Below are 26,059 nucleotides of genomic sequence, written 5' to 3'. Positions count from 1 at the left end.
GCATAGCACACCCCACACCACCCACCACCAAAGGATGTGATTTAAAATTCAGAGGGGCCGGGGATGTAGCTTAGTGGCACAGTGCCTGCCTGGCAAGTGCGAGGCCCTGAGTTCAACTCCTAATACCAAAAAACAAAAACAAAAAACAAATAAAATTCAGAAGCTTTGCCAGGTCTGGCGGTGAACGCCTGTGATCCCAGCACTCTGGGAGGCTGAGGCAGAAGGAGTCCAGCCTGGACAACTTAGCGAATCTTTGCCTCAAAAAAAAAAAAAAAAAAGGGCTATAGATGTAGCTCAGTGAGAAGGCCCTGGGTTCAGCACCCAGTACCAAAATAAGTAAATAATCAGAAGCTCAGTGCACTGGCAGAATTCGTCGTCCCTTTTGGTGCAGAAGCACAAAGGTGGGAGGAACAGAGGTATGCACAAAGATGTGCAACCTCCATATTCAAGTGTTCAATCATAGCCAGTAACTCGCAGAACTCCTCTGCTTCTTCACACAAAGTTGCCTACAGTCGGCATAGCCCACATAGTTCACGCCACCACCCAAACGGCGCAGGCGCTAAAATGGGTCGCGGTGCTTTCTGGGAAATGTAGTTCAACACGAAGGCCGCGGCGCGAAGCAGTCTGGAGTTGGTAGTTTGCGGGCTTGACGGACACTGCTGAGTCGCTAGTTCAGCTCCCTCTGAGCTCCGTCTTGCATGCCTTGGTCCTCGTCCAGCTCAGCCACGCGAAGGATTCTGGGCAGTGACGTCGCGGGTCTATATCTCTGGGCTGCTTTCCAGAGCCTGCAGCCCTGGGAGGTGAGTTAGGCCGGATCCCAGGCGAGAGAGGGAGGTAGGGCCCGGCCAGGAAATAAACTGGTGGAGACAGGCGTGGGGACAGCGTTGGTACCACTGTGTGTGATAGTGTGTCACTATGTTACCGTGTATAAACTGTGTGATAGGCTGTGGGTGTGCCAAGATGTTATTTTGTGTGTCACCGAGTGTATGCATGCCTGTGTGCGACTGTCTCTGAGGGGAAAATTGTAAATAAGTGTTTGCTATGAGACTGTCTCTGCAGGTATAACTGTGTTACTGTGTATGGTTTTGTGAGATACTGAGGCGTGACATTTTGTGTGTGTGTGTGTGTGTGTGTGATTTTACTGTCTTTGCAGACACAAATGTGTTTGAGTGTGTCTGACAACACATGATTGTGTGACCATGACCATCTGTTCCTGCAGGTATAATAATTGTGACAAGAGGTATAACCATTTGTGGCATGCCACTGTGTGTGTGGTCTGTGTGTAACTGCCTCTTGTATGTGACCACTTCTATCGTTGTGCTAAATGACTGTGGGTGAGATTATGAGTATAACTGTATGACTATGCATATTATGTGACTGAGAATTTGTATGTGTATGTGAGGTCATGCCCTTGATTGTCTGGGACCTAGTTTGTAATTGTGAAGCATAGAAAAATTAATACTACTTGCCCCAAATCACACAGTTATCAAGTAATAGAACCAGGACTGAAACTCAAGGAGTTTGGCTCTAGGGTTCTTCTTTTTGTTTGTTTGTTTTGGGGGGTTTTTTTGGTTTTTTTTTTGGTACCAGGGATTGAACTCAGGACCTGGTGCTTATGAGGCAGGCGGCAGAACCACTGAGCTAAATCCCCAGCCTGGGTACTTCTTTTTAATTAATAAGTAGCTTTGATTTTTCCCACATTATGAGAGTGAAAAATGGAAGCCCCGAGTTCTAAGAATGCTGGAGAAGGTTGTTTCTGATCTTATACTGGGATCCTTTGGAAAATGGGCACTCAATCTGAGTCTCATCCTTCAATTTGTAAGTTATAGGACCCAGTCTAAAGACATTGTAGTGTGAGCATCCTCAACTTGGCTGCTACTGGAGAAGGATTGTTCAACTTGAGAGCCCAGTCTTCCTCCCCTTAGGCCACAGAGTTTGATATCTTAGTTTTGTCCTTGCCATAAATATTCCATGTCATAAATATTCCATCTTTGCTACTGAGAGTCTGGGTCTGTATCTCTCCGATGGACCAAGTAAGCTAAGTTTTAAACTTTTATTTCTCAGTAAAGAAAAATATTCTCTTTATTTCCAAATGTGAATCCAGGTGGGGACAGGGGAGAAATTTCTCTATGTGATATATAGGGTCATACAGCCTTGATAGTGAGGAAAGAAAGGTTCGGCGAGATAAATTAACTTGCCCAAGGTCATGTAGCTGAGGGAAGGAGTGAAGAGTCAACTGTGTAAAGCCCAAGCCTTTATTATTATACCTTCTTTTAGGTACTGATAGTCCAGTTCAAATGTAGAAATATATTTTCCAACAGCTATCAGAACAAACCAGCCAACCAACATAGAAACTTAAAAGTAGTTTCTTTTATGTAGACATTACTTAAGACTTCTGCTTGCAAGCTGGGTATGGTGGTGCACAATTATAGACCCAACTACTTGGAAGGTGGAGGTGGGAGGATCACTTGAGCCACGAATTTGAGACAAGCCTGGGCAACAAAGCAAGGTGGGAGAAGAGGAGTGGGGGGTGGGGAGAGACAGAGACAGACACAGAGAGAGATCTGCTTCCACCTGCCAAGAATACATTGATTCTCCTCTCAGGTTACAGAGACTTTTTATGGACAATTTTAAGCTGCATTGAACTAAAGAAATAACTTTCCTAGGCACCAAATTGGCTAATCCAGCATAGCCCCAAATTAATGGGTTGTGAATTCTGAGCTATAGGTCAACCACAACTATCCCCATTTTCAGGACGAAGAAACATTGGCTCTGAGAGGTCAAGCAACTTATTTTAGGCTGCATAGCTGGTTGGTTTAGTGTGAAAATTTGGCAATTTTTTCCTCAAGTTACTGCTTTCCTTGTGGTAATAAAAGTAATATTTACCATCCCTTCTTTAAGGAGTATATAACCTCAATTTTGTTGAGTATTTTCCATCTAGATATTGTGGCTTCTTGAAAGAAGACAAGGTTTTGTTGAGTAATTGACCAGGTTTTGTTGAGTATTTTCCATCCAGATATTGTGACTTCTTGAAAGAAGACAAATTTTTTTTTTGGTACCAGGTATCGAACTCGGGTCCTTGTGCTTGCACAGCAGGCAGCAAAACCACTGAGCTAAATCCCTGGCCCAAGAAGACCAATTTTTGAGTCACACTTTATTTGGACTTTGATGACTTTGAGTTGGTTGTTTAAACTTCTTGAACCTCAGTTTCACTTACCAGTAAAATGGAGATAATAATACCTATCTTCCCATTTTTTGAGGATTGTATGAGATAATGACATGCACAACAGGCACAATACTGCTGTATATATTACAGGAGACACAAATTTTTTTCCATTTATCTGCTATTTTTACACTTACAGTGGTTCTGGCATTGTTCTAGCACTAGACTACACCAGTGAACCAAAAATATTAGTTTTCTCAGATCTTAAATCTTATGTGGAAAGATAAAGAATAAACAAAATGTGTGTGACATTGTCAGTGGTGATAAATTTTTTAAAAAATTGTTTTTATTTTTTAAATATATATATTTATGGGTACATTTTAGGTATAAAATACATTTACATTTATCATTGGGTGTTTGTACTAGAACATGATGCATCTCAGTTTTAATTTTTTCTCCCATTACCTGTGGACCCTTTACCCCCTCCACCCTTCCCTATCTACACAGAGTTTGACTCCATTTTTTTTCTCATAATTTTTTTCTTTCCCTTCTTCCCTTTCCCCATTCCCTTCCACCACCCCCAAACCCTTGGACCTTTTCTTATTTCAAATTATCAGTTATTCATTTTAATCATTTTCATCCTTATTTACACTTTCAATTTCTCACACTAGAGAAACTATTCAGTATTTACACATGTGTGTCCTATTTATTTCACTTAAGAGTATGGCCTCAATATGCATTCATTTAGCTATAAATGTCTCTAGTTTCTCATTCTTTATGGCTGAGTAGTACTCCATTTTATTAAAAAACCACATCTTCTTTATCCAGTTTCCAGTCGATGGGCATTTGGGCTGTTTCCAAGCTTTAGCTATTACAAATTGTGCCGCTATAAACATAGGTGCACATATATCGCTGTGGTATGATTCTTTTAATTCTTTGGGGAAGATTCCCAGTAGGGGAATAGCTGGGTCAAATGGGACCTCTAGTCCTAGTTCTTTGAGGTATTGCCATACTGATATCCACAGTGGTTGCACCAATCTACATTCCCACCAACAATGGGGAAGGGTTCCTTTCTCTCCACACTCCTGCCAGCATTTGTTATTGGTTGATTTCTTGATAGCAGCCATTCTTTGTGGGGTGAGGTGGAATCTCAGTGTTGTTTTCATCTCCATCTCTTGAATGACCAGTGATGTTGAACATTTTTTCATGTATTTACTTGCTGTTTTTACTTCTTTGTCTGAGAAATGTCTGTTCATTTTAGTTGCCCATTTTTGAATTGGGTCTTTGAATTTGGGAGGTCTGATTTTTTTCAGTTCTTTATATATTCTTGATAGTAGACCTTTGTCTGAGTTACAGCTGTTAAATATTTCTTCCCACATTGTAGGTTGTCTCTTAGCTCTGTTGGTAGTTTCTCTTGCAGTGCAGAAGCTTTTTAATATGATGAGATCCCAGTTGTTGATTCTTTGTGCTAGCTCCTGTGCTACTGAAGATTTGTTCATAAAGTCTTTTCCTATGCCAATGCCATCAAGAGTTCTACCTAACTTATCTTCCAGCAAGTTTAGTGTTTCTGACTTAATATTTAGATCTTTAATCCACTTCGATCTTAGTTTAGTGAGTGGTGATAGGTATGGGTCTAGTTTTAATTTCTGACAGGTTGAAATCCAGTTTTTCCAACACCATTTATTAAATAGGCTATCTTTCCTCCAATGAGGGTGGTTGGCTCCTTTATCAAAGATGAGGTGACTGAGTATGTCTGGAGTTGTTTCTGCATCCTTCAATCTATTCCACTGATCTTTGGGTCTGTTTCTTTGCCAGTACCATGCTGTTTTTATCACAGTAGCTTTGTAGTATAGTTTCAAGTTGGGGATTGTGATTCCCCCAGCCATGTCTCTGTTGCCTAGAATTGCTTTTGCTATTCTAGGTTTCTTCTGTTTCCAAATGAATTTTTGGGTTGTTTTCTCTAGTTCTGTGAAGTATATTGTTGAACTTTCAATTGGCATTGCATTCAATCTATATAGTAGTTTTGGAAGTATGTCCATTTTCACTATATTGGTTCTTCCTACCCAGGAGCAAGGGATATCTTTCCATTTTCTTATATCCTCTTCAATCTCCTTCTTCAGAGTGCTGTAGTTTTCAGTGTAGAGGTCTTTTGCTTCCTTTGTTAGATTGATTCCTAGATATTTCATTTTTTAGATGCTATTATAAAAGGAATTATTTCCCGAATTTCTCTCTCAATGGGTCTGCTATTTGCATATAAAAAGGCTATTGTTTTTTGAGTGTTAACCTTGTATCTAGCTACTCTACTGAATCTGTCAATTAGGTCTAGAAGACTTTTGACTGAGTTTTTTGGATCTTCTATGTAAAGTATCATATCATCAGCAAATAATGACAGTTTCACTTCTTCCTTTCTTATCTTTATTCCTTTTATTTCTTTCTCTTGTCTAATTGCTATGGCTAATGTTTCCAGAACAATATTGAACAGGAGTGGTGATAGTGGGCATCCTTGTCTTGTTCCTGATTTTAGTGTGAAAGTTTTAAGATTTTGACCATTTAGTATGATGTTGGCTGTTGGTTTTTCATAGATAGCCTTAATCAGGTTGAGATAAAGACCTCCTATTCCAATTTTCTGTAGCGTTTTTATCATGAATGGGTGTTGGATTTTGTCGAATGCTTTTTCTGCATCTATTGAGATGATCGTGTGGTTTTTGTCCTTGACTCTGTTAATATAGTGTATTACATTTATTGATTTATGGATGGTGAACCATCCTTTCATCCCTGGGATAAATCCGACTTGGTCAGGGTGTATGATCTTCTTGATGACCCTCTGTATTCTGTTTGCCAGTATCTTGTTGAGGATTTTTGCATCTATGTTCATTAGGGAGATTGGTCTGTAGTTCTCTTTTTGGGTTGGGTCTTTCCCTGGTTTTGGAATCAAAGTAACACTTGCTTCCAGGAATGAATTTGGAATCCTTGCTTCCCTTTCAATTTCCTTGATGAGTTTAAATAGTAGTGGCAATAGTTCTTTTTTAAATGTCTTGTAGAATTCAGCAGTGAAGCCATCAGGACCTGGGCTTTCTTTTGTTGGTAAGTTTTTAATTACATTTTCAATTTCACTCATTGTAATTGGGGTGTTTAGAATTTCTATATCTTCTTTATTTAATTTTGGCAATTCATATGTATCTAGGAATCTGTCCCTTTCTCCTGTGTTTTCCATTTTATTAGAGTACAGGTTCTCAAAGTAGGTATTGATGATTCTCTGGATTTCTGCTGGATTTGTTATGGCTTCACCTTTTTCATTCTTAATTGCATGTATTTGAGCCTTTTCTTTCCTTTTTTGATAAGGTTGGCTAAAGTTTTATCAATTTTATTTATTCTTTCAAAAAACCAACTCTTTGATTCCTTGATATTTTTGTATCGTTCTCTTAGTCTCCATTGCATTGATTTCTGCTCAGATCTTTATCATTTCCTTTCTTGTACAAGCTTTGGGTTTGTTATGCTCTTCTTTTTCTAGGAGCTTGAGGTTCTGCATTAAGTTATTTAACTGAATTCTCTCTGTTGTCCTCATATGGGCATTCACTGCTATGAATTTCCCGCGTAGAACTGCTTTCATTGTGTCCCACAGATGCCTGTATGTTGTACTGGCATTTTCATTTACTTGTAGAAACTGTCTAATTTCTTCTTTAATTTTCTCTGTTACCCTTTTGTTCTTCAGGAGGGTGTTGTTCAATTTCCATGTGTTTGTGGGTGTTTTGCGGTTTCTTATGTTATTGATCTCCAATTGTATTGCACTATGGTCTGATAATATACAGGAGATAACTTCGATTCTTTTACATTTACTTAGCTATGTCCTATGAGCTAGCATGTGATCTGTTTTGGAGAATGACCCATGTGTAGCTGAAAAGAATGTGTATTCTGATTTTGTGGGGTGGAACACTCTGTAAACATCTATTAAGTCCATTTGCTCAATAGCTTCATTTAGTTCTAGAATTTCATTGTTAATTTTTTTCCTAGTTGATCTATTTGTGATAGAAGGGTGTTGAGGTCCTCCACTATAATTGTATTAGTGCTTATTTGGTTTTTCATGTCCATTAATATTTGTTTTGTATAGTTGGGGGGATTTGTATTTGTTGCATATATATTTAGGATTGTCATCTCTTCCTCTTGGATTGTTCCTTTCACAAGGATGTAGTGACCATCTTTGTCTCTCTTAATTAGTTTTGGTTTGAAATCTACTTTGTCTGCAAATAAGATTGCTATGCCTGCTTTTTTCTGGGTTCCTGTTGCATGGAGAACTGTTTTCCATCCTTTTACTTTCAGTCTATGGATTTCCTTTTGAGTTAGGTGTGTTTCTTGTATACAGCATATTGCTGGGTTTTGCTTCTTAATCCATTCTGCCAGTCTATTTCTTTTGATTGGTGAATTGGGGCCATTAACATTGATAGTTATAATTGATAGATATTGACTCATCCTTGTCATGATGTTTTACTGTTGTTGGCTCTTTTCTTATTTTCCCCCCTTTTGCTTTAGTGTCTTACCTTGCGTGGTGCCTTGTCTCTGCTGGGCCTCATGGAGTTGTGACCTTCATTGTCTTTTTCTAGGATATTGCTTAAAATTGTTTGGAGTGCTGGTTTGGTGTTCATGAAATTTCTCAGGTGTTCTTTGTCATGGAAGCATCTAATTTCCCCATCGATTTTGAAAGATAATTTTGCAGGATACAACAGTCTAGGTTGGAAGTTTATTTCTTTTAGGGCTTGAAATACTTCACTCCAGGCTCTCCTTGATTTGAGGGTTTGTGTTGAGAAATCTGCCATGATTCTGATGGGCTTTCCTTTGTAGGTGATTTGTTTCTTTTCTCTAACTGCCTGTAGAATTTTGTTCTTCTGTTGGGTTTCTGGGATCTTGACTATTATATGTCTAGGTGTAGATTTTTTTGGTCATGGCTGGATGGAGTTCTATATGCCTCACTTACCTGTACGTCCAACTCTTTACCTCTGGGAAGTTATTTACTATTATTTCTGTGAACAGTTTTTTTTATGTCTGTTGTGCTTTCTCCTGTTTTTTCATGAACTCCTATGAGTCTTATGTTACTCTTCTTTGCATCATCTAGCAGCTGTTGGATTGATTTCTCATGGTCCCTTACTATCTTTAAGAAGTCTCTGTTTTCATGGTCCTTAACCGCAAACCTGTCTTCTATATCTGATATTCTGTCTTCAGATTCTCTTAGTCTGCTCTGTATGCTTTCAGTGGAGTTTTTAATCTCCTGAATATCTGTTTGAATCTGTTTCATGGATTCCATTTCTTTCTTATGTTGAGTGATCATGTTTTCCATTTCTTTCTTATGCTGGGCATTCATGGCTTCCAGCATGTTTCTGATCTCATCTATTTTCTTATCTGTTTCTGCTCTAGAGCTTTTAATCATGTCTTTCACTCTGCTCACCATGTCTGTATTTATCTGGGAGATTATTTCTGTTTTGAAATTTTCTGGAGCCTCATGCATCTTATTTGTTTCTTTCTGTGCTATCAGTTCAGGGTGTCCAAGTGGTTGCTTATCAGAGTTTTCCACCTCATTTCCCCCAGAATTTCCTTTTTGTGGCATGGAAGCCTGCATTCGTGCCTTGCTTAAGTGTCTTCTTATTTTTGTTTTTGGTACTGTCCTTGATTTAATTCCTGGGTTGATATTTCAAGATAGCTTAATGTAGGTATCTTTGTGGCTTGTGTTTAAAAACCCCTTGTGGAATGATTGCTTTTCAGAGGTGTCTTCTAGATATGGCTTGTGTTTGGGTTTTGAGACTCTAATGACTCTGAAGCTATTATATTTTTCTTATACCAGGAAGGAAAACTAATTAGATCAATCACAACATGTTAGCCCAAATGATATAGTCAGCAATACCATAGCATCAAGCACAGCTTAGAAAATGACACTTTGTGGTAGTTATTCATCTATCACTTTTAACTATGTGAGTTAAATTAAAACCAAGGACCAACCCAACGTAAGTTTATAATGAATAAACTCTTCAATATAGCATCTTTCCCCTTCGGGGTGGGGAGCTAAATGGAGTTGGGGAGGGAGGGACAGGTAGAAAGAACAGGTAAGATTAGCGGTGAGGCCAGAAGACAAAGAAAGATCACACAAACTCTAAGAAGTTGTTAAAGGCAAGAGAAAATGGTAGAATGAAAGAACAAAGATGTGAATAGAACCACCTAACAGCAGCAGGGAGGCTAGATACCAAATTTACTTTCCTTTAAACCTAATGATAATCAAGAGAAGGAAAAAGAGAAGAAAAGAACAGTAAGGGAGAAATCCGGCTTCAGTGCAGAAAGAAACAAATGGGGAGATGAGGGGCAATGTGGGACAGTGAGAGAATGAGAGAGAGAGAGAAAGAAAAGATAAAAGAAAGAAAAGTAAAACTGAAGAGTAGGAAAAAAAGTAAAAATTAAGAATTAAAAATAAGGAAAAAAAATTTTTTTTTTCTTTTTTGCAAATAGCAATAGACATTATGGGCCTCCTTCAGGGTATGTGTCTGTTGTCACAGTAGGCAACGTCGGAATCTCTGTGCATACACAAGTCAATGAGTCTCAGCAAGGCAGCAGCAGACCAAGTTCGGTGGTCTGATGTGCCTTTATTGTAGAGGTTCTCTTTACTTTTCTGTTGAGCTTCAGTTTTCTTCCAGAAGCCTGAGAAGCCCTCTTTCTGTTACTAACTTCTGCTCTATCTTGTGGCGCTCAGGACAAGGGTCTTTATAGTCTCCTGTGCCTCTGTAGTGTGGGACGAGGTAGGAAAAAAGCCAGAAGGTAGGTGGTGCACGGGGCGGGGGGGGCACACGGGACGACCACGTAAGGGACGGGACGGGACTGAGCGTTGGAGGAGCCCGCGCGGCTAAGCGGACCTCACCGTGCCATGGGTGTGGCCCGGGATGGCCGCAGGAACCCCAAGCTGCTTGCCTTGTCTCACCCGGCTGGTCGCGGGTCGCCTCTTTGGGAGCATCAGGTGGGGGTGGGGCTGCAAGACGCCTCTGCGACCTCACAGTGGTGATAAATTCTAAGAGGAAAACTAAATTAGGACAAGGAAAATGGGAGTGACTGGAAGGAAGTGCTGTGTAGATAGAATTTTGGGGGAACTCTCTCTGATGTAGTGACAACTGAACACAGACAGGAATAGACCCAGGGAGGGAGCCATATGGGCGTCTGGGAGGAAAGCCTTCCAGGTAGAAGGAAAAGCAAAAGCAATGGCCATGAAGGATGAGTGGACAAAGTGTTTAAGGAATAATATAGGGATTCGTGTGACCAGGGAGGAGTGAGCCAAAGGGAAAAGAGGAGCAAATGAGATCAAAGTGTAGGCAGGGCCCAGATCATAGACTGCTTTGTTGGCCACAGGATAGACTTTAGATTTTCTTGCATTTGGGATATGTGTCCTTAATATAAGTTAAGATTTCCAAGGTTAAGTTCAGCATTGGGGTTTAATTCACGTCTTGGAAAAGATAAGGCTGCCCCACATAAGCAGGGTATGGAGATTGTAAAGAGCAATAGATGTATCTGTGAATCTCACACAAGTGACATAGAACCGGGATGTCATTTTTTTTCTTCAACTCTCCCTTCTCAACATTTTGTTCTTCACCAAAAGAGAAACTGAAGAAGGAAAGAGGAATGGCTGTTGGATTCTGTAAAGTTATGTCCCAGGTAAGTTGATGCTTTTAGTTTGTTTTCATACATTTCACCTAATTTTTCAAGACCTTGGGAACAGATGAAGAGTGGAGACCATGAGGCTAGCCTTAAAATAATGTAGTCAGTAGCCACATATGACTACTTTGAATTGAGATATGCTATAGCTAGAAAATGATTACTAGCTTTTGTAGATTCAGTATAAAAATGAGTGTAAAATATCTCACTATTAATTTTTTATATTGATTACATATTGAAGTAACATTTTTGATAAATTGGGTTAAAAATAGTATTAAATTATTTTCATTTATTTCTGTTTACTTTTTAATGTGACTATTGGAAGACTTAAAATTACATATGTGGCTTGCATATTTCTATTGGATGTCACTGTTCTAGACACTCTTTGGAAGCATTTTGTTATTAAGAGGAGTAGAGGAATGGGACAGTAGTAGAGTATAACATGGAAGGGAACTTATTTATCCATGTATTTCATTATAATATAGAAGATATTGCATTGGTTTTTGGATAGATTAGAAGGATCCAGTAGAGTGAGAAATGTGATACAAGGGAGACCGTGTCCTGGTGTGAACAAGTAGAGGGATTGGTCTTAGGAGAATAGATTTTATCCTTAATAACAGAAGGAAGGCATAATATATGAGTAGAGGTATAGGTCAGTAAATATGTAGGGTGGCAGGAGGATAATGAAGTTCAAAGTGGGAATGAGGAGTTGGTAGCGGTTTGAGAAACAGAAGTAATGATGAAGTAGTTATATGGACAGGAGAAGAATGAATGTTTTAGGGATGTCTTGGAGAGTCTTAACAGTGCTTTTGATAAATGTGTGGTCATATGTTAGAAATTAACATGTATATCGGGCTTCCATCAAGAACCTCAAAGAATTATTTTTGAGACAGCAGGATATAGAGAAACCACAAAGAACAGTGCTGTACCCTGGGACTCAAAAGAGTGGAGATATTTACCGAGTCTAGGCCTGAACTGACACAGAGAGCTAGATGCAGAGGGCCCTGGCAGGCACCGTGAGCTATGACTGAAGGACAGAGACCACCCAGGATGGTGCTTCAGGGATGGATCTAAGGGGAATAAATATATTGCTTTACTCACCTCCCTCCCATCTCTTTCATGTGGCTGGAGCCAAATGAAAATAGGGTGGGGCAAGGGAGCTGATTAATGCAGTCAATATGTCAGCCTCATAGGACACGGGAAGAGAAGAGGGGCACATGGAAGTTATATAACATTGTGTATTGCAAGCTCAAGGACCCAAGTTCGATCCCTGGTACCAAAAAAAAAAAAATTGTGTACTTGTGCAATTTTTTTTCCTTCAGGACACATTCTGCCTTATTCTATAATGTTGAATAACTATATTTGATGTTTTGTTGTTTTTTATAAAAATTGAGTACATACTCTACGAACTGGAATGCTATCATTTTGAAGCATTGAGTACTTTTCCTTCAAATGAATATATTATAGAAAGTGTACCTTCTTTTTTCGTACTGGAGATTAAGCTTAGGGCCTTTGTACTGAACTACATCACCAGACCTTTTTATTTTTTATTTTGAGACAGGGTTTTACTAAGTTGCCTAGGCTGGGCTCAAACTTGCACTCTCCCAGAGTGCTAGGATTAGAGGCATGTGCTACCACACCTAGGTGAAACCACCTTATATTCACCAAATAACAAATATTTATGTATATGTGGTAAGTTTTGTAATCAGCACTGGATATGCATCAGCTTAAAACACAGATATCCTTCCCCTTCCCCTTATGCAGCTTATAGTTCAGTGCTGTAGACTAAGCTGGTTTTTTTTTTTTTTTTTTTTTTTTGTGGTACCGGGGATCGAACTCAGGACCTTGTGCTTGTGAGGCAGGCGTGGCGCCACTGAGCTAAATCCCCAGCCCCTAAGCTGTTTTTTGAGATATAAGTTTTTTCCACATTTTTTTGTACAATCTTCCAAGAAAAATTCTATTGAAATCTTCTCGTGTATACTTCATTATTCTTCAGAGTACCTTTCTGGATGTTTCTCCTCACATATAGAGTCTAAATTTTTTATTATACCTTTTTGATAAAGCTTGATTGAGGGCCTTCCTTCACTATTCTGTTCCACCCAGTATCCCAGTTTGGGAAATATAAAGGAATTCTCTATATGACAATTTTTTTCATTTTTGTTTCTTTGTTTCCTCCCTTCCCCTCCTCTCCCCCCTCTTCCTTCTCCCCGCTCCGCCCCCTTCCTCCCCCACTCCTTCTCCCCCTCTCCATTTTCCTATTTTGTGGTGCTGGGAATTGAATCCAGAGCTTCATACATGCTAGGCAAGCATTCTACCACTGAGCTATACCCACAGCCCAAGAATTTTTTATACTTAGTATATGTCACATATAATTTGGCCCTTGTTCATGTATTTTTCATGCTATAAACTAATTGTGTATATATATCTTTTTCACAAAAGTGTAAAATTTTAAGAGATGGGTCTATTTCTAATATTTGTCCTCTTTCAAAGTATTTTACAGTGCTCGCTTCGGCAGCACGTATACTAAAATTGGAACGATACAGAGAAGATTAGCATGGCCCCTGCGCAAGGATGACAGGCAAATTCGTGAAGCGTTCAAAGTATTTTACAAACCTGCTCATGTAATAGTTTGCTAATAGTTATTTTCCTTGGATCATTCAGAGCTTTGTACTTTGTCAGATTTCAGCTTTTTTTGCTGGAACTATGTGGGAATCTGAGCACTTGATGAGCAATTAATTTTTTTTTCTTATTTCAGGGGTTGGTGACTTTTAGAGATGTGGCTCTAAACTTTTCTCAAGAGGAGTGGGAATGGCTTGATCCATCTCAGAAGGATTTATACAGAGAAGTCATGTTGGAGAACTATAAGAACTTGGTATGGCTTGGTAAGAATATTTCTCTTCCACTCAAGAATTTTCCTCTGAGCCATTTTTGCTTCCTCCACTGGAAATATCTATAGCATCTCACAAGTGCTTCTTTGAATGTCTACTTCCTCTTCGCTAGAGAATGATGGTTTAGAATGGCAACAATCAACATGTTGTGGGAATTTGTTAAAATGTAAATTATGGAGCCCTAGTCTAGATCTACAAAATCAGAAACTGAGGGAATGGGTGCAGTAGTCTGGGTTTTAATAAGCTCTCCAAATGATCCTGATGTTTATTAAAGTTTCAGAGCCACTGTGTTTTCTGATTTAATAGATCTGGGTAGAGACCTGAGAATTTGCATTTCAATTTAATGCCTAGTGATGCTACAGTTGCTCTAACACTTTAGGAATGACTCCAGTGGAAGAAACTTCATCTTCCTTATCCTCCATTCAAGCATCATTCCATTCTTTGACCCTTTCTTGACTGTCCTTTCTTGCCTGGGGTGTGGGACCTGAACACCTGAAGCATATTGATTTTTCTATCTGTCTGTCTATTTCTTGCTTTCATTTTTCGTCCCCTGTAAATAGGACTCTCCATTTCTAAACCCAACATGATCTCCTTATTGGAGCAAGGGAAGGAGCCTTGGATGGTGCAAAGAGAGATGTCACATGGTCACTGTGCAGGTGAGTGACAGATAACTGGGCAGGGAGGGCCACTGTGAAGAGCCCACCCATGTGGTCATGAGGAGGCTGCCCAGAGTTTCATTCAGGTGGCACCTGAAATCGCTTCAGCCTGTGCTTCCCAAGAAACTTTGCTTTCACCTAGTGATGACTTTCCCCATTTTATCAAATTATATTTCTGGCAAATTATATTCTCTAATCTTATACCTGTAACTTGAGTCTCAATCCTTTCAAATTTTTTCCCACTTATGGTTAGAATTGTATATATCTCTAGATTTCTTTGTAGAGCTTTAATTTTTTCAAAATTACTATCAAGCTTATGTATGCACATTGTTTAAGTAATTTAGTAGTTTTACAAGACTCTTTTCCTTAAAAGAGGAATTATGCTGACCTGTTTCCCAGTTGCCTCTCTGGAGGTATTTGTTTTCTTTTGTAAATTCTTTTGATGTTTTCTCACATCTGTAAAGTGTTTAGTATTGTTATTCCTTAATTTTTTTCAGGCTTAGTTCTTATCCTGTATCTTCATACTAAGAAAATAAGGATCTAACACTTTCTTACCCTGAACACAATACATGTACACACACAAACATACATTTCCCATCCTTATACCTTTCAATGTCATAATTTTGATTGAATTACCATCATTCAGTGTTTATATTATTATGGCTATTTATTGTTAGTCTTAGCCATGCTGTGCATATATCATGATTATGTTTTATAACTTTTTTTTTGGTGGTACTGGGGTTTGAACCTGTGACCTCCACACTGAGCTATATCCCTAGCCCTTTTAAAAAAAATTTGTTTTGGAGACATTGTCTTGCTAAGTTGCTATGTTTCCCAGGCTGAGCTCAAACTTGGAATCCTCTTGCCTTAACCCAGAGTGCTGGGATTAAAGTGCACTAACACATCTGGCTTTATAACTTTTGTTTTCCCCAAAATTAATAATGATCTTGAGGTTTTGTTTATTTAGGTTTGTTGCTTAGTTTTCTATATACATATCCTTAATTCAATTCCCAACTCTTTATTAACTGTCCAAATCTCTTAAGACACTTAGTAAATAATCTTGATTTCATCTTGGAGAAATCTCTCCTGGAGTCTTCTGATGCTTCACTCTGGACAAATGGCCCATATGTCTACTTTTACTCAATTTGTGTCTATCTTATGATTAGATTGAGATAATGCATTTTTGAACAGAATGCCAAAAAAATAATATTATGTCCGTTGCAGTGTACCATACTAAAGGATGCATAATGTTGATATCTGATTATCAATGACACTAACTTTGCTTACTTAGTGGTGGTGACATCTGCTTGGTTTCTTTATTGTAATTTTTTTTTTTTAGACAGAGTCTCACTTTATAGTTCAGACTGGCCTGAACTCACTATGTAGCCCAGGCTGGCCTTGAACTCATGGTGATCCTCCTGCCTCAGCCTCCCAAGTGCTGGGATTACAGGCATGCATCACCACGCTCAGCTCTGTAAGTTTTTTTTCTTTTGAGATAGGGTCTTCTGTTATAGTTCAGGCTGGCCTTGAACTCACTGTAGCCCAGGCTGGCCTTAAAATCATGACAGTTCTCCTGCCTCAGCCTCCCAAGTGCTGGACTTACAAGGGTGTGCCACCACACATGGCTCTGTTATTAATAAGTATCTTGGGAAATATAATTTGAGACCATTCAGTTTGTTACTAATTTTTGCCCACTAATTTTAACATCCATTGGTGTATCGTATCTGCAAGTTATTACTGTGGTGTTGACCTAATGCCAATTTTTCTATTTCCCTGTTTTCTTTCCATATATTAATTAGGATTATTCTGTAGGGAAGAACTGTTCCTTTTCTCCCATTAATTTATATGTTATATATGGATTTTTTTCTATGAGGTAAATCCAGTGAATCATTATTTTGTTGCTCAGATTGTTCCTGCTTTGACCATTGTGATCTCCTTCAAGTTGGTTTCTTTGACCTTTTCACATGCCCCTATCCAGTTTTTGAGCACTTCCTTCCTTCTGGCCCTCCAGAGTGTTCCAGGTTCATCTCGTTTTTCTTGCCCGAGCCTTGACTCAACGACTTCTCCAAGGACCCTTGTTCCTATATTGGGAAATGGTATTTAGAAAGAAAAGTGGGTTCTAGGTATGCTTATTGCTACAGGGATGTTGTTACTTTCAGGTCTTCACATCAGATAGAGCTAGGAAATGTATGTAAACACACACATACACTCTCATATTTATTTCTGCCTCTGTAATGTTATATATTAAAACTCTCCATTTATATTAATAACTTCATTCTAGTCTTGATTCATAGGATTTGTTGAGCCTTTCTCTTATTCATAATGTCTTTGCCTGACAATGAGAAACAATGTATTTGTCTGCTCATTTTAGTATTCCTATTTTATATGTATGTGTATGTGTGGTTTAGCTTAGTCCTCTGTGACATACAAATTTACCAACTAGGTTCTAATATTTGTGTAAGGTTCCTTTTTGTCTTCAGTCTTACAATATCCAGTCAAAATACTATTTGTAAAGTTAATTAGGTTAGATTCTTTTAGGTTCATTTGTTACTGTTTGTATTCTATTTTGGGTCCCTGACAAATGCTGATTTGTTTTGGTTGTTTATTTTGGGGGTATCTGCAACATTACTTGCTTCCAAGTATCATAGCTGTATAAAATATATCCTCAGAAAGTTAAAATACTTCCTCAAACTATAAATTCTGTTATTTAAAAATATTTCAACATATATGCTAGTTTGTTTCACTTATACTACTAGTTTATCTTAGCTCACTAAAAAGAAAGATTTGTGCTATTATGTTTGCTTCTTTTTTATTTTATTTTATTTTTATTTATTAATTTTTTGGGGGGGTACCGGGGATCGAACTCGGGTCCTTGCGCTTGTGCAGCAGGCGGCAAAACCACTGAGCTAAATCCCCAGCCCCTTTGCTTCTTTTTTATAATAATCTTTTTTCGTTTATGTCTTGTACTCTGAGTAACTACTTTGAAGATAATGATACACAGGGTAACAACTATTGTTATTTTCTTATTATTTGATTATGAAATTGTTTTATTTTTTCATAACATGAAAATTTAAAAAATATATCCTCAGAAATATGTTTGCTCCCTCCTGATCCCTACTACTGTATTTCTGTTCCCTAACACTTCTTCCTAGCTCTTTCCCACCTACCCCTTGTTGATTATTAATCTCTTTAGTTTCAGGTTTATGCTTTTTATGTTTCTTTTGCACAACTGCACAGAAATATGTGCATCTTCTCTCTTACATGACTCACAACACCCTATAGATACTGTAGATACTATAAATCTTTCTACCTTATACATTTTTGAGTTGCATGGCTATTTTTATTTCTGTTTAAAAGGAAAAATGTTAAGGAGCAGCCCTAATGCTGATCCTCAGCTGCAGCACCCAGACAGATCAGAGTGATATGGAAATCCTTCCACGTATTCTTCCTGTGACATTCCCTTCTACCTGGTGTGGTTCAAGTGTTTATGCTGCTCCTCACTCTATTCTCCTCTGCATCCGAGGAGTATTTTTTTCCAGTACTGGGGATTGAACCTAGGCCCTGGAACCCCCCAGCAGTATACATGCATTAAGTGTGTTTCTCTTGATACCGTCTCTTAACATTTTTGGTGTGGTACTGAAGAGTAAACTTAGAGCCTTGGTATTGAACTATATCTTCAACTCTTTTTACTTCTTGAGATGAAGTTTTGTTAAGCTGCCAAATTGTCCAATGTGGGCTCAAACTTGCAGTTCTCCTGCCTCAGCCTCCCAGAGTAATGGGACTACAGGCATATTCTATTATGCCTGTCTTCACCAAGATTCTGATGGAAGGAAGGCATAAAATGTAAGGTTTTGGGTCATACTATTGGTTCTAGCAACTTTTTTTCTTCAGAATTTTTTAATATTATTGATCATTTTGTCCATGTGTTCTTAAATAATTTTCTATGTTCAAATGTAAAATCCTTATAGAATTCTAACTGAAACTGACCTGATGTACATTAACATGATGTAAAAAAAGAAATATGTATACAGTATATTCCTTTTTCTTTTGGTGCAGTTATATCTTATATTTATTTATTTCATGATATATTTTAGGATATTTTCATAATACATTTTAGGATGTTTTTAGAGTTCCTGCAAACCATACTCCCTTCTCTCTTCCAGTTACTTATATGCCTGTCATAATATGCACTCATTCCCTTTACTTCAAATGCTCTTTCAGTGTTTTACCATTTGCAATCTGGCTTCTGCACTTCTGGTCTGATTAATCTAGGGGCTTTTCTTAATTTTCATATTCCTCAGCTTACTTATGTATAAGATAATTCTGACTACTATCTGTTTTCTTTTTTCAAAACTCTTTTCTGATTTTCTTGTCCCTGTAACTGACTCATGTTCTTGCTTTTCTGTCTTGAACTATAAGATCTTTGTCACATTAACTTGAATCTTTATCCAGTACTGTCTAATAGAATGTGATGATGGAAATAATCAGTATTTGTGTTTTCCAGTACAGAAGCCACCAGCCATATTTGATTTTGGCACTTGAAATGTGGTTAGTGTGATTGAGGAACTAAAATTTTATTTTAGTTAATTTAAACTTAAATTGCCACATATAGTTAGTAGCTACTATATTGGATAGCATGGCTCTATATGTACATTTTTTAAAAGAGGTGATCCAGTCTGTGTTTGTGTCATTGGTCAAGCTATTCATTGGAACATAATTTGGGGATTAGGAGTAAACCTCCTTTCTTCTTGAGATTTCCCTATAGGTCCCGGATTTTTTCCTCCAGACTTCCTTCTAGAATCTCCTGGGGTTAATGCCAGTAATCTAATGATAATTTACTTCATTAGTAAAGTTGACCCTGAATATCTGCAGGGTTTTTGATCCAGGCCTCCTGGTAATGCCAAAATCCATGGAAGCTTAAGTTCCTTATATAAAATGGTATAGTATCTCTATGTTACTTTTTATGCCTAACATAATGTAAATACTATGTAAATATTTGTTAGACTATTATTTAGGGGAAAATGCCAGGAAACAAGTATATGTATGTTTAGTACAAATGGCATTTTTTCCCCCAATATTTCCTATCCTTACTGGGTTGAATCAGTGGATGCCGAACTGGCAGATACAGAAGGCTGCCTGTATATTTATCTGTTTATCTGTGCCACACCAATTCAGCATGTGGGAATATTCTCAGTGTAGTAAGACCTTCTCTTCTTCCAACATCATAGAACAGCCTACATTCTGATTGGATTACAAAGTTGATTATAGCCTGCCGTCTAACTTCCTGCCGTCTAATTCTACTGGTTGTAGAATATAATCAGTTGGAAATTACATATCTCTGATATCAGCTACATTGCCTGGATCCTTTTAAACCCCAAACTGTTTACTGTTTTAACCTTTCCTTTTTTTTGTTTTGTTTTATTTTTTGGTACTGGGGATTGAACTCGGGTCCTTGCAGTTGCAGGGCAGGAGGCGGAACCACTGAGCTAAATCCCTGGCCCACCTTTCCTGTTTTTTGTCTTATCACTTGACAATTAACCTATTACATAATTTATGTTCAGACATGGATATAATAATATCTAAGCATACTAGTAACATGGGTGCAAGTATCACTTAAGGAATATAGATTTGTTTTATGATAAGTATCACTGAATGTCTATAATGAGCCAGAAAATATTCTCTTATTTTTGTATTGTTACTTGCAAGGTAACCTGATTTTGCCAAACAGAAAACTGAGCCTCAAGAGGTAGGTTAATCAGTTTGTTAAAGGTAGAATAACTGGCTACCTAGGTGCAGAGTTAGGACTCAAACCTACATTTTTCTGACCACAAAACCTATGTTCTTTTCAATGAGCCACATGAATGTCCATTTGGCTCTCTTCTGCTTTGCTTGAATCCATAACTTTACTTTTCTCCTTGGTTACCTGTGTAGTGAATTTTCTTTTTTGCTGAATGTCATTATGATACCATTAATTTTTAAGTATTTTCTCTACTCCCATAGTGAGTATGTCTTACACTGTACAGTAAATTTTCCCAGTTCTATATTTTATCCAGGCTATTTCCCCATGTGGAATTCCTTTCCGTATAGTATTCATCTCATTTTTTTTTTTAAATGAAAGTAGTTGGAGCTCCAGGGACCGTAGAATCCCTCAGGTAGGAAAATAGCTATAGTCTCTCCCATTAGGATTTTTAAACTTGGCATTACATTAGATATTATATAAACTTGCCATTTGCCTAGAATAGAGAAATATTTTTACTTGTTAAGAGGGAATATAGTGGCCCTGGGTGATAGAGTCAAGGAGATCTGGGAGAGTGGGTGAAAAAACTAGCAACAGTCAGGTGTGCTAGTGTACACCTGTAATCCCAGCACTTGGGAGGCTAAGGCAGGAGGATCACTAGGAGTTCAAGGTCAATCTGGACTACATAGTGAGTTCAAGGCCAGCCTGAATTATATAGTGAGACTGTTTCAAAAAAACAAATAAAAAGAATAACAGTATGGACCAAATGGAAGATAAATGAACAAAGCCCACTTAACACTGGGTTTATATAGGGCTCAAGTAAGAGAATCCAAGGCTGTGCATGGGAGGAAGTGACAAAAACAGGGCTTTCCTTGGGTGGAAAGAGTATTTGAAAGAATGATACAGATATACAGTCTGTTCATTGGTTTTCAATTTTTTGCTGACTGAGTATGGAGAGAGTTTTCCTTTTCAACAGATGGGAATTGTTAGGGAAAACATACTAATCTAATTAACTGGAAAATGCTGAAATATGCAGTTCTAAAATAATACTTAACTACATCCAGACTTGAAAATGGTTCTATTATTGAAATATTCACTATATTTTAGAAGCCTGATCATAGCTTTAGAAGCCAAGTTTATATTCTCTAGGAATTATTCCATATATAAGCTATTATGTTTTGATCTCTTTTTCTTGACATTTATACTAATAGCAATCTATATCATATTAGCTGGTCTTTCATTATCTACCATATTCAGTCATTGCACATACTCTCCAAGCTTTATCTCCATAATTCTTAGAGTTTAAAAAGGGAGAAGGACATTGTCTCAGACTGATTTTTACCTCTGGTAGGTCCTGGGCATATGATAATTGGGTATTGTATTTTAATATATTGTCTTATTATTGTGATGTGACACAAAAACAACTTTCTCATTTTCTTCATTTTTGAATGTATCATTAAATTTCTTTTCACCTTGCCCCAACCAATATCTTCTACTGAAAGTATCAAGTGTCTACTCTGTAGGCATCATTTATCTTTCACTAATGAGAAAAGCTGACTTTCAGATTTCTTGTAAACACCAACAAAAAACCCCTAATTTATTTCTAAACCTGATAAAGTCTTAGAAATTGTTGAGTGGCATTAGTGGAAAAAATCATTATATAAATCTGACAGTATTTGTTCATTCATTCATAAAAATACTGTTATTATCCTAGGCACTTGATGCAGAGTTAAGAAGAAAAAAGAGTAGATGCCAGTCCTTGCCCTCATCAAGCTTTGACTTTGAATACCAGTGCAGGATGGTCTAGAGTCTTTAAAGACTAGAGTCAGGGAAACTAATTATGACTTAATTGATCATTCTTAATTACTTACCTTATTGGTATTTAGCTTTGTATGACTTTTTTTTTTTTGGTACCGGGGATTGAACTCAGGTCCTTGCACTTGTGAGGCAGGCAGTGGAACCACTGAGCTAAATCCCTGGCCCTTGTATGACTCTTATGTCTTGTATTTTTAACTGTTTACCTGTCACTTCCTCCCTGTCACCAATACACACACACACCTTCATTCATCAGCTATCTTCATTCATCAGCTATCTTCATTCATCAGCTATCTTCATTCATCAGCTATCTTCATTCATCAGCTATCTTCATTCTTTGTATTTTGCTCATATTACACAGCCATATTTGGGAGAGTTAGAAACACGTACTTTTTTCCTTTCTTTACCCAAGTTAAATTCTTCAACTGATAACAGATTTTTTTCCTAGTAAAAGAATAAAGGAGACATCTGCTTTCTTGATATTTTTCAGACTGGGAATCTTGGTGTGAAATGAAGGAATTGTCCTCAAAATGGTTCACTGATGAAGAAGAAATATCCCAGGGTATGGCAATGGAAAGGATCAAAAGTCATGGCCTTCAGTGCTCCAATTTCAGAGAAGCCTGTAAATATGAGGGTGAATTTGCATGGCATCAGGGAAATCAGGAAAGACATTTTAGGCAAGTGACAACTCTTAAGGACATCTCTACTGGGAAAAGACATAATGAATATAATAATTCTAGGAGAAGCATCCCCCTGGAGTCAGTCTTTTTAACACAACAGAGAACTCCCACAGTAAAACAAGTTCATAAGTTTGATATTTATGATAAAATCTTCTCTCAAAATTCACTCGTAATTGAATATGAAAGACTCCATGCTGAGAAGGAATCTTTGATAGGGAATGAATGTGAAGAACTCAGTCAGAGTACACACTTTAGCAAAGATATAAGAATTCCTTCTGGTGAGATACCTTATGAAAGTACTGATTTTTCAGATCTCTTGAGTTTCCACTCATTACTTACTCAACATCCAACCAGTAACTTTGGAAAATTACCCCATGACTATGATGAAATTGGGGATGCCTTTACCTGTTACTCATTTTTTACTCAACCTCAGAGAATTCACAGAGGAGAAAAACCATATGCATGCAATGACTGTGGAAAAGCCTTTACCCACAACTTCTTTCTCAGAGAGCATCAAAGAACTCATAATGGAGAGAAACCATATGAATGTAAGGAATGTAACAAAGCCTTCAGACAGAGTGCACACCTTGCTCAACATCAGAGAATCCACACTGGAGAGAAACCCTTTGCATGCAATGAATGTGGGAAGGCCTTTAGCCGTTATGCTTTCCTTATTGAACATCAGAGAATTCACACAGGAGAGAAACCATATGAATGTAAGGAATGTAACAAAGCCTTCAGACAGAGTGCACACCTTAATCAACACCAGAGGATTCACACTGGAGAGAAACCCTATGAATGTAGTCAGTGTGGAAAGGCCTTCAGCAGACGAATAGCCCTTACTCTTCATCAGAGAATTCACACGGGAGAAAAACCCTTCAAATGTAATGAATGTGGGAAGACTTTTGGCTATCGCTCACACCTCACTCAACATCAGAGAATACATACAGGAGAAAAGCCCTATGAATGCATGAAATGTGGGAAGTTTTTTAGGACTGACTCACAACTTAATCGACATCATAGAATTCATACTGGAGAAAGACCATTTGAATGCAGTAAATGTGGAAAAGCCTTCAGTGATGCTTTAGTTCTAATTCACCATAAGAGAAGTCATGCAGGAGAGAAACCCTATGAATGTAATAAATGTGGGAAGGCCTTCAGTTGTGGCTCATACCTTAACCAGCATCAGAGAATTCATACAGGAGAGAAACCTTATGAATGTAATGAATGTGGGAAAGCTTTCCATCAGATTTTGTCCCTTAGGTTACATCAGAGAATTCATGTGGGAGAGAAACCCTATAAATGTAATGAATGTGGGAATAATTTTAGCTGTCCCTCAGCTGTTAGACGACATCAGAGAATTCATAATAGAGAAACCCTCTGATTGTAAGAAAGAAAATATTTAGTCACAATTCAGTCCTTTTGAGTAGCAGTGAATTCTGTTTCGTTAGTAATTCTATGAATGTCATACATTTAGAAAAGCCTTCAGTTCGTGATCATCCCTTATTTGAAATGACCTGAGTATAAACATCTGTTACTTTTTTATCTATTCTGTATCCACCTTAACCACCCTCAATGCATATAATTCTGATGAAATTGAACCAGCAGTGGATTAGTCATAAGCTAGCAATTATTTTCTCTCAAACTACTAGTTAGTGAAAGATTGGCAGCTAGGCACTATGGTGGATGCCTATAATCTCAGCACTCTGGGAGGCCGAGGCAGGAGGATCACAGGTTTCAGCCCAGCCTGGGAAACTTGCCAATTTAGCAAGAACATATTTCAAAATAACAAACAAACAAAAAACGGGGGACTGAAGATGTAGCTCAGTAGGAAGGCCCTGGTTTCAATCCCTAGGACTGAAAAAAAAAATAGATTGCCAAATGGCCATGTGTGGACCAATAAATCTCTTTATGGTTATTGTTATGTCAACTAAGATTTAAAAAAAAATTTTGGAATTGCAAGTTTTGAGGAGTCTGTAGGGTTAAAAACTTATCAGTAGTTTTGTGCCACCCAATGCAGAAAGTTTTTCAAAAGAAATCTAACAGAGGAAAATGGAGATGACAGAGATCTAATGATATTGTTTAATTTGGATTCAGCCATGCATGATGTCTCAATGGTCCTTTTTCATTTTTGTGATCCAGTAAATTTCTTTTTTTTTCTTTGCTTAAGTTAATTTGAATTAGAGTTTTGTCTCTTGGAACTAGAGTATATTTGCTATACATTTGAGAAATCCTTAATTGTTTATGTGGTATAATTATTTATCCAAAAGAAAACCTTACGATTATGAAAGTTGAGAACAGTGTTCATAAAGCTGAGAGGATTGTTACATTTGCTGATAAAAATTAATTTAGTGTGTATTAGTCTGTTTCACATTAAGGATGAATGCTTTAAAATTCACCTAGTAAAATTCCTTAATGGGGTTTCTTTTTAGGAGTTAAAATCATTTTTGGCAGTGACTCATACCTTAGGCCTGAAAAGGGAGACTGGAATCTAAGAAAATTATGAATCCATCAGTTTAATGAATAATTTTTCATTTTAAAAGAATTTTCTGTTTCAATGTGGTTTATCTATATTTGTGACAATATAATAAGGTAGCACTGTAAAGGAGGTTTGTTTTTGTCATCAGGCTACAAATGTGGTTTAAGAAGTTTACGGATAACTTTGGAACTAGAGATGTTAGTCACTGTTGGCAGACAAAAAGAATGAGTCAACTTAAAGTACAGATTTAGTGGATTCACTACTTTAGACTGTTCCGGAAAATCATAGAAAGAAATGCATGAAGACACAGAATTCGGGTAAAATAATAAAAGTTTTACTTGCAAGCAGGCAGGACCGCTAGAAACTAGTCTGGTTAGTGTACAAGCACCATGTTCTTTGTTATTCACCTTTTATATTTTTGTTAGTCATTATCTCATCCCTAGTGGTCTTTGTTAAGTAAATAAAGTTCCAATTTCTGCTTAATGGTTAAACACAGGTGGTTTCTGTCACTGATTACAGTCCTAAACACATGACAGTTATGGCACATATATCACAAGTTCAGGGATTGCCACTTTGTTCTTCAGAGCTAGGATATTATCTGTTGTGGAGCTGCAGATCAAAAGGAGCTATACAACCTTCATTTTAAACAAAAGCAACGGGCTAAGGCAAGCTTTTAAAGGGATACATTACCTATTTTGCTCCCACAACTACTTTAACAGCTAATCTACTAAACTTACTTTAAAACTTTTCTCTATCAAGACTTTGAAAAGAAACAAATATGATTATAAAACATCACCAAACTTACATCTAATCTAAAATGGATTAATGTTGTAAGTTTAACTTTTTTCATCATTTCTTTATTCTTCTTATATATCCTGGAGGTATATGAATACTTATTTTAATAATTTATAGATATTGAGTAACTTATTTTGGAAAGTTTTCCAAGGTATAGTAAACTTACTAG

At 37.5% G+C, this 26,059-nt stretch overlaps 1 protein-coding gene and 1 non-coding gene across 8 annotated transcripts; both read left to right on the top strand.

Annotated features, from left to right (window-relative positions):
- Positions 1 to 615: 615 nt before the first annotated feature.
- On the top strand, positions 616 to 25,578 carry Znf527 (zinc finger protein 527). Of its 7 annotated transcripts, XM_087191238.1 has the most exons (6): positions 619 to 800; positions 6,205 to 6,247; positions 10,785 to 10,840; positions 13,596 to 13,722; positions 14,289 to 14,384; positions 22,427 to 25,578. In XM_087191238.1, exons 1-6 carry the CDS (start codon positions 699 to 701, stop codon positions 23,998 to 24,000), a joined length of 1,998 nt encoding a protein of 665 aa, XP_087047364.1. In that variant the 5' UTR covers positions 619 to 698; the 3' UTR covers positions 24,001 to 25,578. The 7 variants fall into 7 exon arrangements, with proteins under 7 accessions (XP_021095117.2, XP_087047368.1, XP_087047365.1 ...); XM_021239458.2 differs by lacking the exon at positions 6,205 to 6,247 and having other exon boundaries at positions 616 to 800; XM_087191239.1 differs by lacking the exon at positions 14,289 to 14,384 and having other exon boundaries at positions 618 to 800.
- LOC147824019 (U6 spliceosomal RNA) lies at positions 13,340 to 13,446 on the top strand. Its single transcript, XR_015443123.1, has one exon. It is a non-coding gene; the product is annotated as a U6 spliceosomal RNA (small nuclear RNA).
- Positions 25,579 to 26,059: the final 481 nt, after the last annotated feature.

This window comes from Heterocephalus glaber, unplaced genomic scaffold, assembly GCF_053883595.1.
Source record: "Heterocephalus glaber isolate CG9 unplaced genomic scaffold, H.glaber_assembly_v1.0 deba00001561, whole genome shotgun sequence".
NCBI classification, from domain to species: Eukaryota; Metazoa; Chordata; class Mammalia; order Rodentia; family Bathyergidae; genus Heterocephalus; species Heterocephalus glaber.
This window is presented reverse-complemented; position numbering and strand designations above follow the sequence as displayed.

Coding starts and splice junctions, on each gene's coding strand:
- Znf527 (XM_087191238.1), top strand. CDS start 699: ATGCCTTGGTCCTCGTCCAGCTCAGCCACGCGAAGGATTCTGGGCAGT. Junction 801..6,204: donor AGAGCCTGCAGCCCTGGGAG/GTGAGTTAGGCC, acceptor AATGTCTTGTAG/AATTCAGCAGTGAAGCCATC. Junction 10,841..13,595: donor TCTGTAAAGTTATGTCCCAG/GTAAGTTGATGC, acceptor TTCTTATTTCAG/GGGTTGGTGACTTTTAGAGA.